Raw genomic sequence first — 14447 nt, forward strand, 5'->3', positions numbered from 1 at the left:
CAACAAACTTGTAAACAAAGTGCTTTTTGGGCCCATTGCTACATTTTAACGTTTTTGTGACTCTTAGTTTAATTTTTCTCTTTACTGGACACGTCCAGATGAGCCGGTTTGCGGGCATGTCTTGTGTGAAGCTTTTTAAGCGATTACAGTTCAGCCGCCAAAACAGGAATGAACTTCATACGGCCAAACCGAATCGTTTTACTGGCTAGTAGTTTACTGGAGATGTCCGGAGGGCCGGTTTACAGTGGTGGAGATAGTTCCGCCTGTGGCCTAGGGACGACCTAAAAACAAAAATCAGAGATGAGATATGGAGTGATGTGCTTTCAGACATGAGATCACGGTGGAGTGATGTGTTTTGAAATGGTTTATAATTACCAATGGTCTAAAGGGCTTAGTCTGATTTAGGCTTTAGCTATGCCGTGTTTGCTAGAAAGAAGGGTTTCACGAAACGGTACGGTTATAAGAAGTCCCTGGGACAGCCTGGCATATGAAGCGATACTGCACGTAGCATAAGCCGTTCCAGTCTTCCCTAATGTCTTTCCAGTATGTAGAGTAAAGAACGCAATCCTGGTTTCCCCCATAAATGTACCTACCTGGAACAGCCTGGCATATGAAGAGATACAGCCAGTGGCATCCTGTGTCGTTCCACTTGTATTGCCAGTACACAACGCAATCCTGGTTTCCCAAATTGCTGGGTTGACTCTGACCCCAGTTGTTGTACGTCCCAAGTGCAGAACCATCCACCCACTCAAAGCTTCCCTCTTCGCGCTGATCGTGCAGGCCGAACCAGAAGGCTTCCCTGTCGCTCACGGACTTGTACAAGGAGATCAGGAAGGCGTTGGTCTCACCGTCTCGGGGCATGGCGAGGGTGCCGCCGTCTTCACCACAGGCTGCGACCGCACCGCTGAAGGTCTTCTTTGTGTTGAAGGCCTTGTAGCAGTTTTCTCGCCACATTGTGTAACCTTTAGTACAAGACGCTGGAAAACAAGTTTTACATCAACATTTACCACGAACTAACGTATAGACATGTGAGATATTGAAAAGGTACCAATTCCTTATACAGGTTACATCAGAATACCAACATACCGACCCCATCATAACAAGAACTAAATAAAGACAGCAAAAGAATATCAAAAACATTAACAACATGCAACATATTCTTTTAAACTAATAATATCACAAAAGTTCCTGTTTTTAACATAATGATATTTTTTTTTTTTAAATTTACCATCTCAAATAGTACACACTACAACGGAAACCCAACTTACCTGGCGTCTTACTCATCTCGTTAAGACGCTGCTCCAAGGCGGTGGTTCGGCTGCGTTCCTTGTCCAGGTCTCGCTTCAAGGCGTCAACAGTGTTGGGCAGTTGGCGCATGTCGTCTCGGTCGTGCTTCAAGGCGTCAACAGTGTGGGACAGTTGGCGCATGTAGTCTCGGTCGCGCTTCAAGGCGTCAACAGTGGTGGACAGTTGGCGCGTGTCGTCTTGGTCGCGCTTCAAGGCGTCAACAGTGGTAAACAGTTGGCGCATGTCGTCTTGGTCGCGCTTCAAGGCTGTTGACAGTTGGGATATTTCCTAAAACATACGTTAGAAAACTAAACCTTAGAATAGCTTGTGTGAACACAAAGACACGTTGTCTTTTGTTAGCCTCGCGAGTAAATTGACAAGACAAACGGTGTTAAAACATGCACTAGAATGTTTACCTCTTTATTGATGAAAGTCAGAGGGGCGAGTCCCACAGAGATCAGTACGGCAATACCGGCGGCGATGCAGCTGCTGTGGGAGCGGATGAAGCTACAGAAAGCACGGCGCCTTGCTCCACCCGGATACGTGCGGTCTACGAGAAAAAAAAAACTGAAGATCAACTCCAAAAGTCAATGCATAAATTAACAAAAGGAATGACACAGGAAGAACATAAGACAATGACAAGATTTAAAGTTTTCGTTGCGGGAGCAGTGTATCTTAGACTGCATATTGTGAATTTCATTAAGGCATGTCAATCACTATGACAATGATAGCATATCCATATGATATATTTTTCCTCGTTATCGGTATCCATTTATCACTCTATACGTATATCGAAGGTAGAAAAATATAGAACATAATCTAAATTCAAGGTCATCAATATCGATGGATCATCTCGCACAGAAAATTGTTTCCTGATGATGCAAATTTGCACCTAATATTGCAGGCTACAAAATCATCGGGTACCTGCTGACGTGCACGTTGCGTAACGTTTGACCACCTCGGCTTCTTCGTACGTGTGTGAAGACGCTTCTTGGTCTTCTTGCAACTTGTCAGAAGGGCCGTTGCCATGGCGGACACGCCCGCGGGAACCACCTTGATGGACAGGAGGCTGGGGTTGGGGTTGGGGCGGCGGCCCGTTGGTTTGACCGCTGTCAGGGCGAGAGAAAGGGGACCGGACCGGCTCTGCTTGCTCGTACATGACCGTACTGTACAGACAACAAGGGAACTGTACAGCAGCAAACGTCAATGTGCATGAATATTGACAATAATGCCGTGATAAGTCTGGAGATGTGAGGATAGCTTTGCCCATATTTGGAGAGATGGCGCGTTATGACGTGCTGAAGATGACATGTTGTTTTTCTCCAAGAGGCAGACTAATTTTCTGGGAAAAGAAGTTGGATCTCGGCTCGATTCACCGTACCCAGGTGCGTTGGCGGTTTACCTCACACAACCTATGTGAAAGTGAGCGTGTGAGAGAGTGAGAGAGTGAGACAGACAAGCAGACAGAGAGATAGAGGGCAAAAGAGACGGATAGACAGAAAGACAGATAGACAGAGAGACAAAGATAGTAAGAATGGTCTGTTGAATTAAAACTGTTGTAGCAGAAGACAAAGTAACTATAGTTACTCACACTTACTCAATTTAACCGCACCATACACTCTAAGTTGCCTTTTATTCGGTCTGCTTCACCTTCTAACGTGGCCCAGAGTACAGTTTACAAATTCTGGGCAACAGTGGAAAATCTGTCGATCTCACTATGACGCTACAAAGTTCTTTCACGTTAAAAATGATGGAAGTAAAACATAACTTCGCTTCACTTGTGATATAAGTTTTGAGGCCGCAAATTCTCCCAAACGGCAAGAATTCGTCGGTAAACACAGCTGAAAACGTGTTCCAAAACCGAGCCAACATGATCAACTAAATATAGGTAGCTCATTTGCATAGTTGTGACTGGCTACATGCGGCCTTACCGTAAACGCGTGAAAAAGATCGTATTTTGGGTTGATAATGGCCACAGAATGCCATTTAAAATGTGATCATGCAGTCCTAACCTCAAAATCTCTAAATTGTTTATCCTGGGCAGACGATCTCGCTCTGATTTCATCGTCAAAACAAGGTCTACAACATTGTATTGACTGCCTAGAAAAATATTGTAAGAAATGGAAGCTCTGTCATTGTCTCAAAAACCAAGGTAGTTGTTTTTGGCAAAGGTTCTAGTAAGAATAACAAAGACAAATTCCATATTCATGGCAAAAATATAGAAATCACTGACAGCTATACATACCTCGGAATTCCTTTCAGATCTTCCGGAAAATTCAAAAACCGCCAGGAAATATTTGACAACCAAAGCAATGAGAGCTCCTTTCAAACTCAAGGCTCTTTTATTCTCCAATAAGGACATTTCAATTAATCGCGGAAAGTCGCTCGATTTTAGGTTTGCTGTCGGCATTTGTGACAGACTTGTAGTTGGCTACCTCTACCGGCGTATTGTTGGGACTGTCCAGATTTGTAATGATCCGAAATCCATTTTTAATACCGTCAAGTAGAAAAGTTTTGTCGGGGTCATGCTGGAGTTCACGCAGCCACGTGCTGTAATCTAGTGGGCGTGAACCTTGTGCTGAATGCGGCTGTAGTCAGTTAGAGGATGGGGGCGGGGAAGTCAGGCCGGGCGACGCGTGCCGGCTCTGCGGGTGGCTTTTACCGCAGTTAGGGATCCAACACACGTGCTCATAGCGACACGGAGAGTGGGAACACCCCGCAATGGCAAAGTTATACTTCCTGCAAATCGGCTTGCCGCTGGCGGCAATGGGGGAGGCAGAGGAGGGCTTGCTAGCCTTAGTAGAAAGATTTGTAGCGGTCGGGGGAGCGGCACGAAGCGGGTCGAGATGTTTTGTCACCAGATGTTGGGAGTCCGCCCCCCACCGAAAGTGGTAGTTTGCCTGTAGGGTGCGATACTCCCGATCAAACTCCAATACTGATGGCCAAGTGTACCTCTGGCCAAGCTCTAAAATCTTTATGGTGTATGCCATGTAGTCATGCATAGAGGTCGTCGATAATTTGTTTGTGGATAGCAATTTGTACATAATTTTGGTATTAGCAATGGCCCACTGGCTCACGGTAACACTCCGCAGCGCTGGCTTCTTCCCCCCCATAGAAACCCACAATTTAGTGCCCTCCGCGGTGGTGGCAACCTGCTCGTGTTTAACGATGGAACTGGGAGACAGGAAATCTAAAATCTGTAAGGCCGTCTCACCTGTGTTGGTTGCCAGGTAGATTTGAGGGTCCTGATCTATCCGACGAAGCGGCGCAGCTGGTGATGGAGTGCTGGCTGGGACTGTGGATGTGGCCGGCACGGTGGTCGGGCGAGACAGCAAGTCGTCCAGGGCCAGCGACGAAGACGTCAGCTCCTGCATCGCTGCCTGGATCTGCGGGTGTTGCCGTAACTCCTGCAAGTTCGCGGGAGGCGGCGTTCCCGCAGGAGCTGGTGCTGGCGGCGGGACAATCGGCGGGGTCAGTGCTGGCGGTGGAGGCGTTTGTGTCGTCGTGGTCTGTGCAGGTGGCGGCGGCGGCGGCGGCGTATGGTCTGCCGGGGTCTGTTCTGACGGCGGAGGCGTTTGGTTTGCAGGGGGTGGTACGGGCGGTGTGGCCCCTGGTAGCTGCATTTCTGGAGTTGCTGGCGGACTGTTAACTGGCTTGCCGCTGGTGATGTCGAGTTGCAGCGCCCGCAGGTCCGCCTCCAAGTCTCGAACTTCCCGAGCCAGGCGTGCTCGCTGAATGGCTCACTGCAAGTCCTCTCGCTGTTGCTGCAAAGTTTCCAGATCCGGGATCTGGGGAGAGTCAGCGGCTGCCGGCGGGTCTGGAGAGGGAGTCGGCGCTGGCCATGGGGGACCTGTGCAGAACCTTCCTGCTTTTGCGTGGTGGTGGTCTCGGATAAGGATCCCACATTTTTTGCATGAGCGTTTGCTCTTCTTTGGTGACATATTGCAGAGCAGAACAAATTGCGAAGCGTTGCTGCGTGCTTAGCATCTGAGAGCAAAGTGTCACTAACGACGGACGTTATCTATTTATAAGACAGAAGGAGATGATTCCTTCCCGTTGACTCATCTTTACAACCTACTGAGTCAGGACAGATTGGGGATGTTCCCTGCCGAGATCATCCGGCGTCCATCTGAAGTGGACACGCTAGTGTTCACGTGCGGCTTTCCGAGAAGCGGTGGTCTTCAAAACTCAAATGAATAATACATACATCCATTTACACATCTAACATGGATGTGGTGTTGGGAAACTAAAATGATTAGATAATCAGCCCCTATTGACTCTCAAACATACTGCAGCAGGACATCCGGTCTTGGTATCGCGCGCGTGTGCAAGATATATCTAGAGATTGATGTGGTGTTGGGAGACTGAAAGAACCAGGAAATCAGCCCCTAGTGACTTTCAAAGTTAATGCAGCAGGACTTCCGGTCTGGGTTTCTCGTGTGCTACATATCATGTTCTTTTGGTTGGAATAAGAAGTAAAAAAGAAGTAATGGTGATTTTCTATACTTCTCGTGTGGTAACTAATTCAACGTGTATGACAAATTACATTTATTTTCGAACTGTTTATTTCAAATCAGCTGTTAACAAAAAATGTAAATATCAAAATCAACAACAAAGATAGTTACTAATCAGTAAACTGATCTCATCTCACAAATTTTAACACTTCTGCTAGTTCTCTTACCTAAACTGAAACTGTGAGTCTAAAATTAACGTTAAAAACATAGCTTTCCTAGTAGAATGGGAATACAATAACAATGGATTTATCATCATTTCAGGTTGTAAGTTCACTCATAAAGGAGGTTCTTTTTCCCTTTTAGACATTAACTTGCTACGGTACATATGTCAACAAGGTACAAAAGAAAAGTTAAGTTACAGTTATAAGTTTAGTAGAAAACAATCAAAATTAAGAAACATAAATTTATCATTCTAAAAATCAAAAGAAAGGAATCAAAACACAATGCGCTTCCAAGAAAACATATTAGAAACAAAATACTACTATTTTCCTTGTGGACATACCTAGCTAACTCTATGTAAGTATGTCAATTAAGATTAATAAAAACGTTCTAGTTGTAGTTAACTTCTATTTTGCTTCAAAACAATCATTCTATTTTGCTTCAAAACAAAATCTACAATATTTCACCAAAGAAGGTACAAAATAGGAATTGAACATTATTAAAGCCCAACAAAAACTAAATTCTAGATAGAACACCACTGATATCTGAACTTCAATATTTACATGAGATCAAACCATAACAGAAAAGGCTGGCGCCTCAAAAACACGCTGAACTCGCTTTACTGACACGTGTTGGTGCATGTAACTTTTCAGGTTTAACCGCTGACTTAACTGTCAGATCTGATCACTTTCCCATCTGCTGGCTTCACCAGTACGCCTCACACCTGTTTGTCACCTGTATGAGTAAGCTTGCGTTTCTTCAGATTCCCGAGCTGACTAAACTTCCCGCTGCAATTCTCACATTTTTGTAGGGTTTCTCCCCTGTGTGAGTCCGCATGTGAGTCTTTAGGTTATCCAGTCGACTGAACTGCCTGCTACACTCCTCACATCTGTAGGGTTTCTCCCCTGTGTGAGTCCGCATGTGTTTCTTCAGATTACTCAGGTGACTGAACTGCCTACTACACTTCTCACAACTGTAGGGTTTCTCACCTGTGTGAGTCCGCATGTGTTTGTTCAGATGACCAAGCTCACTGAACTGCCTGCTACACTCCTCACACCTGTAGGGTTTCTCACCTGTGTGAGTCCTCTTGTGAATCTTAAGGTGGCCCTGCTTACTGAATTGCCTGCTGCACTCCTCACACTTATAGGGTTTCTCTCCTGTGTGAGTCCTCATGTGAGTCTTCAAATTTTCCATGTGACTGAACTGCCTGCTGCATTCCTCACACCTGTAGGGTTTTTCACCTGTGTGAGTCCGCATGTGTCTCTCCAGATTACTCAGCTCACTGAACTGCCTGCTGCACTCACCACACTGATAGGGTTTCTCACCTGTGTGAGCCCGCACGTGAGTCTTCAGATGGCCAAGCTGACTGAACTGCCTGCTGCACTCCTCACACTTGTAGGGTTTCTCCCCTGTGTGAGTCCTCATGTGACTTTTCAGAGCACCTAGCTGACTGAACTGCCTACTGCATTTCTCACACATGTAGGGTTTTTCACCTGTGTGAGTCCGCATGTGTTTGTTCATAGCACACACATGACTGAACTTTCTGCTACACTTCTCACACATGTAGGGTTTCTCTCCCGTGTGAGTCCGCATGTGACTTTTGAGCTGATGAAATAAACTGAACTGTCTGCTACACTTCTCACACCTGTAGGGTTTCTCCCCTGTGTGAATCCGCATGTGAGTTTTTAGAGCACCCAGCTCACTGAACTGCTTGCTGCACTCCTCACACTTGTAAGGCTTCTCCCCTGTGTGAGTCCGCGTGTGTTTCTTCAGATGACCCAGCTGATTGAATTGCCTGCTGCATTCCTCACATTTGTAGGGTTTCTCACCTGTGTGAGTCCGCATGTGTTTTTTCAAACTGCCCAGTTGACTGAACTGCCTGCTGCACTCCTCACATTTGTAGGGTTTCTCACCTGTGTGAGTCCGCATGTGTTTCTTGAAATCGCCCAGATGACTGAACTGCTTGCTGCACTCCTCACACCTGTAGGGTTTCTCCTTTCTGACAGATCGCACAGAAGAATCCTTTTTCACCTTTCTCCTGACGTCACCCAAACTCTGGGCTCTGCTTGTTGTTGACATCCTCCTAGATCTTGTGCAACTTCTGTAGAGACAACAGGGACGATAGAGTAAGAGATGCTTCATCTTTATTTCATTGGGTGTGCCATGCATGCATTTTTCAGTGAGACGTGGTGAGGGACGAAAGTGCGGTTTATCTTAACCACTGACAAGTTTTCTTAAGTTTCAACTGCAAGATTATCACCATTGTCATTGTTGATTCGGGATTTACTTGTCCAGCAGTGTTTAATAGTGATCTAGTTTGTTTAGGTACAGGTACAGGTACAGGTACACAGATGTTTAGCTCCGGACCTGTACCTTAACAAATTTTAGGTACGGTACGGGTATTTAGGTACACAGCCCTAAGTGTGACTTTTGACGCCATACAGGCATACGCCACCGAAAGCCCACAGCTATGTACAATTAGAAACAAACAGAAATGGTGATCTCTCAAATTCTTAGCAACTTCTCAGCAAATGAAGTCATTCGGTAAATCTTCACCGAAATGTACTTCAGGAAACAGTACAAAATAGAAAGCCCGATTAAAACGACTAAAAAAAAGTTTACAAAAAACAGACGGTGCCTAACATCTGCTTGTAGAATTTTCATGGAAAAGAGAATAACCAATGGAATTCCGCCAAATTGTATAAAGCAGAAAGCACGGCAAATCACAGCGTAGATGCCCCAAGAAGCTCAAATGCGCTGGCGACACTTTGGATTCCATGGCCTGCCTTGGATTTTGTCATGAAAAACAGGTTTTTAATTAATTAACGGTTGCGAAAGAGGGCCGACATCTATTCTATACGATCATAACATTTATGACAAAAACAAAGAAGTGTGACTTTTGACGACATACAGGCATACGCCACCGAAAGCCCACAGCTACAATTAGAAACAAACAAAAATGGTGATCTCTCAAATTCTTAGCGATTTCTCAGCAAAATATGTGAAGCCATTAGGTAAATCTTCACAGAAATGAGTTTTTTTGTCTCCGAAAAACTAATGAGAAATCCCTAAATTTTAAACACGTCTGTAGAGCAGTTACTGAACCTCCCCGTCAAATAAGGAGCACGCCATGATGAACACCAGATGTTAGAATGGTGGAGAGTTTTAGGCCCAGGGGCGGAAGGAGGGGTTTACAGTACATATTTCAACTGCACCCTTCATACCAGCAAGACGTTTCTTCACACCGATCAACACTACAATAGTGCCTATGCAATTATTATATATTAATACACATTAACACAGCTGCAGTTCCACTCGTTTTCACGATTACAACGCTTTAAATTCATAAAAGAAAGGCCCTTCTGTAAAACTATCAAGGGCCCCAGAATTTGTTTACGTTATCTTCAGCCTTCCTCCTCGCTTCTTCTGTGTGAATTGAATAAACAAAAAAAACTAGTGTGACAGAAAGTTTTCTTTATTTCAGATGAGGAAACAGTAAAGCTACAAAGGAACATATTTATCGATGACTATGGTCTATTTTCCAACACGCAGAAGGCAGAAAAATGGAGCTGACTTACCAGTTGAGGAGGTAACACGACACATTCAGTATTCTGTCAAATCTAGAAATTTTAGGGCAAAAAATACCACAGATCATCTTACCTGGACAGACTTGAACCCTAGTCTTGTACACAAACACCAGTAGGTTGTCTCTAAAGCCGCGAAAGTTGTGGTCTTTGCTTCGGAAGGACGGGAACTTTTCCAAACCGCTGTCGCTCTCGACTCCCCGAGTAAACAGGAAGACAGCGTCATGTGACCTGGAAGTATTCTATTGTTTTGGGTCAAATCTATTCATCTCCTGGTTATCCAATAGTTGTCGCGACATCGCTCAGCTGAATGCTGAGATTCTCAAGTAACGCTGTGGGTATTGTGCCCATAGCCAAACAGGCTATTGACACACCGAGATGCCAACCAGCCAATCAGAGCTTGTAACATGACTTTCCCGACATTATTTTACACAAGCAACATTTGATTAGATTGTTCGGAAGATTAGACATTGGAATCTTTGAATCTTCGAATGAACAGACGTATTCAAGTTATGCCCTACATTCAGATACCTGTTAATGCCGAATTGTTAATTATGTTGGCCGTAGCGTAGTGAGGAGAGCGTTGGCTTGTGAAACCATGTTACCAGTTTCGACCCCAGTTCGAGTCCGCGCTGGAATTTTTTTTTTTTTCAATTGTCCTTTTACCTTTTAAAAAAAATCCATTTGATATAAGAATATTTTCGTCTTGCGACCAGAACCATCAAAACCCACCTTTGGGACTTTTTGGTGCATGTGTGCATGTTTAGGTACGTTTATTTTTTTTCAGCCGCAGATCGGCAGAATCCAGTGGTTCCGCTACGGTACACTTGTTATTTTTTTTTAATTGGACCAGGGACCCCTGAAATAATAAAATGTGGGTTTTTCTAACCATATTTCTGCGGTATTTTTGCTCAAAATTCACATTTTTTTTCGCGGATCCCCGCCGCTATGTCATCCAAACACCTTAGCGGTTACGCGGTACTCGTAGTCGTAACATATCGGTCGATCTCGCTATGACGCTACAAAGTTCTTTCACATTAAAAATGATGGAAGTAAAACAACAACTATAACTTCGCTTCACTTGTGATATAAGTTTTGAGGCCGCAAATTCTCCCAAACGGCAGGAATTCGTCTGTAAACACATGTTCCAAAACCGAGCTAACATGATCACATCCGATGTTTGCATGGTACTAAATATAGTTAGCACATTTGCATACTTGTGACTGTCAACATGTCGCCTTTACAGTAAACGCGTGAAAAGATCGTACTTTGGGTTGATGATGGACACAGAATGCCATTTGTATTTTCAGAGTGTTGACTGTCAAATATAATCGTAAGATTTTCACATTTTAGTGGTTTCTAGTTTCAAAATTTTAAAAAATAGTGCACTGAGTGTGGCAATAGCCTGTTTAGGCTATCGACACACTGAGTGTGGCAATAGCCTGTTTAGGCTATCGACACACTGAGTGTGGCAATAGCCTGTTTAGGCTATCGACACACTGAGTGTGGCAATAGCCTGTTTAGGTTGTCAATAGCCTCGCTCCGTAAACTTTTCCAAATGTCTGTCGACCTCGCCACGTCGAGTATACAGGAAGTAGCGGGGACGATAACCCGGAAGTATTGTGGTCATGGGTCAAAATATCATCTCCCGATTACTCGATTGTCGAGATATTTTTCTCATAGCATAGGTTCGGCTCCGACTGTTTTTAACGCATTTCTAGGCGATTTTGTTGGATTTTCTATTTTGTCCCATTTCCAAGTTTCTTTCCCAGGACAGCAAAAACTCTCTTGACGACAACTGTTTCCATCCTGTCTACAACTTATCAGCCTTCAAAACAAATATCCACCGCTATCTCCGTGCAGTTTCCAACTTCTTAGTTCATTGCCTTCAAGTGGCCCCACATTAAAAAGTCCAGCCAAACCCCGGCTCTGTGATATCGGGTATTGGTGGACCATACTAGTATTACTACAGAGATCGTGTTTTTTTAATTTAACACTGATGTGGTGTTGGGAAAATGAAACAAGCAGAAAATCGCCCCCCTCGTGACTTTTAAAGATAATGCAACAGGACGTCCGGTTTTGGTATCTTGAGTTCTAATGGTTGGAATGATAAGTAAATGGAAGTTTTATGTACTTCCCATTTGCTAACAGATTCAATGTGAAAGAAAAACTACATTTCTTTTCGAACTGTTTATTTTAAAGTAACTTAACAAAACAGGCAAATATGAAAATCAACAACAAAGATAATTACTAATCAGTAAACTGATCTTAACTTAAAACATTCTTAACACTATGTTTTCTTGTTCTTCTATCAGTAAACTGAAAATGCGAGTCTAAACCTAACGTTAAGAATCGTAGCTATTCCTAGTAGAGTACAATAACAATGGATTCATTATAACATGTTGTATGTTCAGTAGTAATGGAGGTACTCTTTCCCTTTTAGACATTAACTTGCTACGGTTAAAATTTCAATAAGGTACAAAAACAATTCTAGTAGTAAGTTTGTTACAAAACAATCAAAACAAAGGAACATAAATTTACCATCATACAAGTAAGAGGTAGAAATCAAGACATGAAATGCTTCGAACATCTTACAAACAAAAGTCTACTTTTTCCTTGTAGACATACCTCGCTACTGTATGTAGATATATAAATAAAGACACAAAACGTGCTAGTTGTAGTTAACTTCTAGTTTGCTACGAAATAATCCTGTGTGTTTGTTCAGATGACCCAGCTCACTGAACTGCCTGCTGCACTCCACACACGCATAGGGTTTCTCCCGTGTGAGTCCTCATGTGAGTTTTCAGATGACCTAGCTGATTGAACTGCCTGCTGCACTCCTCACATCTGTAGGGTTTCTCCCCTGTGTGAGTCCTCATGTGAGTTTTCAGATCACCCAGCCGACTGAACTGTCTGCTGCACTCCTCACATCTGTAAGGTTTCTCACCTGTGTGAGTCAGCAAGTGATTCTTTAGATCACCCAGCTGTCTGAACTGTCTGCTGCACTCCTCACACTTGTACGGCTTTTCACCTGTGTGAGTGCGCATGTGAGTCTTCAGATTACACAGCTTACTGAACGGCTTACTGCACTCCTCACACTTGTAGGGTTTCTCACCTGTGTGAGTACGAATGTGTTCCTCAAGATGACCCAGCCGACTAAACTGCTTGCCGCACTCCTCACATCTGTAAGGTTTCTCAGCTGTGTGAGTACGCACCTGAGTCTTCAGATTACTCAGCTGACTGAACTGCTTTCTGCACTCCTCACACCTATAAGGTTTCTCACCTGTATGAGTCCGCATGTATTCCTTAAGTTGTCTGAACTGCATGTTGCACTCCTCACACCTGTAGGGTTTCTCCTCTCTGACAGATCGCACAGAAGAATCCTTTTTCGACTTTCTCCTGACGTCACCCAAACTCTGGGCACTGCTTGTTGTCGACATCCTGGTAGATCTTGTGCATCTTCTGTAGAGACAAAATGAACGGTAATTTAAGATGCTGTATTCTTAGTTAATTGGGTGTACAATGCTTGCCTTTTAGTGAGGCGTGGTGAGGGGCGAAAATGCGGTTTATCTTCCATTGACTGACACAGAATCTTCATGGAAAAGAGAAGCAACGAATAAAATTCTGTCAAACTGCAAGCAGAAATCACGGTAATTCACAGCTAAGCTCAAACGCGCTGACAGGAACCTGGTCTGCCGTCTGACGGCTTGCCCTTGGATTTCGCTTCGATTTTGTCACGAAAAACGAGTTTTTAATGAGGTGACCGTATCATGCGAAAGGGACCGACATCTGTTGTTTACAAGCATAGCAATACAACAAAAACAAAAGAGTACGACTCTTGACGCTAAACGCCACCCCACGCTTGTAGCTACAGTGAAAACAGAGAATCTCTTCAAAAAATCTTAAAATTCGGTAAAATTTGTCAAACTTCAGCTAATACAGATGTTATTTGTTCAACAATGTCCCGAATGTGCAAAGAGAAAACGATAAATGGGGAAACATGTCCAAGCATCAGTTACTGACCCTCCCCTTACTATAAGGAACACGCCATGATGAACACCAGATGTCAGAAAATGGCGGGATCCGGAAGTTTCCGACCCAGGGGCGGATGGAGGGGTTTACAGTATACTGTACATACAACAACTGCGCCGTTTATACCAGTAAGGTATTTCTTAACACCAATAAACACTACAAAATCGACTCTTGGAAAAGCAAATAAGCGTATCATACATGCAGTTTCCATCGTTTTAACGATTACAACGCCACAAATTCATAAAAGAAAGATCTATAAACCCCTGAAGGGCCCCGAAATTTGTTTACGTTATCTTCCGCCTTTTATCCTCGATCCTCGCCTCCTCTGTGTGAATTGAATAAACAGTGTGACAAAAAGTTTCCTCTATTTTTGGTCAGGAAACAGCAAAGTTCAAAAGGAACATGAGGATCATTTCCCTCTGCAGGTTATGGTCTGTTTTGCAACACCCACAGAAGACGGTTTCCAGTTGACGGGACCGCCTACCGAAACACGACAGTACACGCTTGAGTTCTCTGTCAAATCTAGAGTTTCTGGAGTCAAATTACAGCAGATCGTCTTACCTGAACAGACTTGAAGACTAGTCGGTCACACAAACTCCAGTAGGTCGTCTCTAAAGCCGCGAAAGTTGTGTTTTTTTGCCTCGGAAGGACGGGAACTTTTCCAAACCGCTGTCACTCTCGACTCCCCGAATAAACAGGAAGACAGTGTCATGTGACCCGGAAGTAATATTTTGTTTTGGGTCAAACTTCGTCTCCTGGTTATCCAACAGTTGTCGCGATATCGCTCAGCTGAATGCTGAGACATTGTATCAAATATTAAATGACGATATAATTTAGAAGGCCCAATTTGATAACTTGACCACTTATATCA

General features: G+C 43.9%; 1 protein-coding gene across 1 annotated transcript; it reads right to left on the reverse strand.

Annotated features, from left to right (window-relative positions):
- Positions 1–5834: 5834 nt before the first annotated feature.
- On the reverse strand, positions 5835–14255 carry LOC118427957 (zinc finger protein 208-like). Its single transcript, XM_035837924.1, has 3 exons — positions 14138–14255; positions 12284–13006; positions 5835–8061 (listed from the first exon to the last, which is right to left on the reverse strand). Exons 2-3 carry the CDS (start codon positions 12982–12984, stop codon positions 6720–6722), a joined length of 2043 nt encoding a protein of 680 aa, XP_035693817.1. The 5' UTR covers positions 12985–13006; positions 14138–14255; the 3' UTR covers positions 5835–6719.
- Positions 14256–14447: the final 192 nt, after the last annotated feature.

Source organism: Branchiostoma floridae, chromosome 12, assembly GCF_000003815.2.
Source record: "Branchiostoma floridae strain S238N-H82 chromosome 12, Bfl_VNyyK, whole genome shotgun sequence".
In the NCBI taxonomy this organism is placed as follows: Eukaryota; Metazoa; Chordata; class Leptocardii; order Amphioxiformes; family Branchiostomatidae; genus Branchiostoma; species Branchiostoma floridae.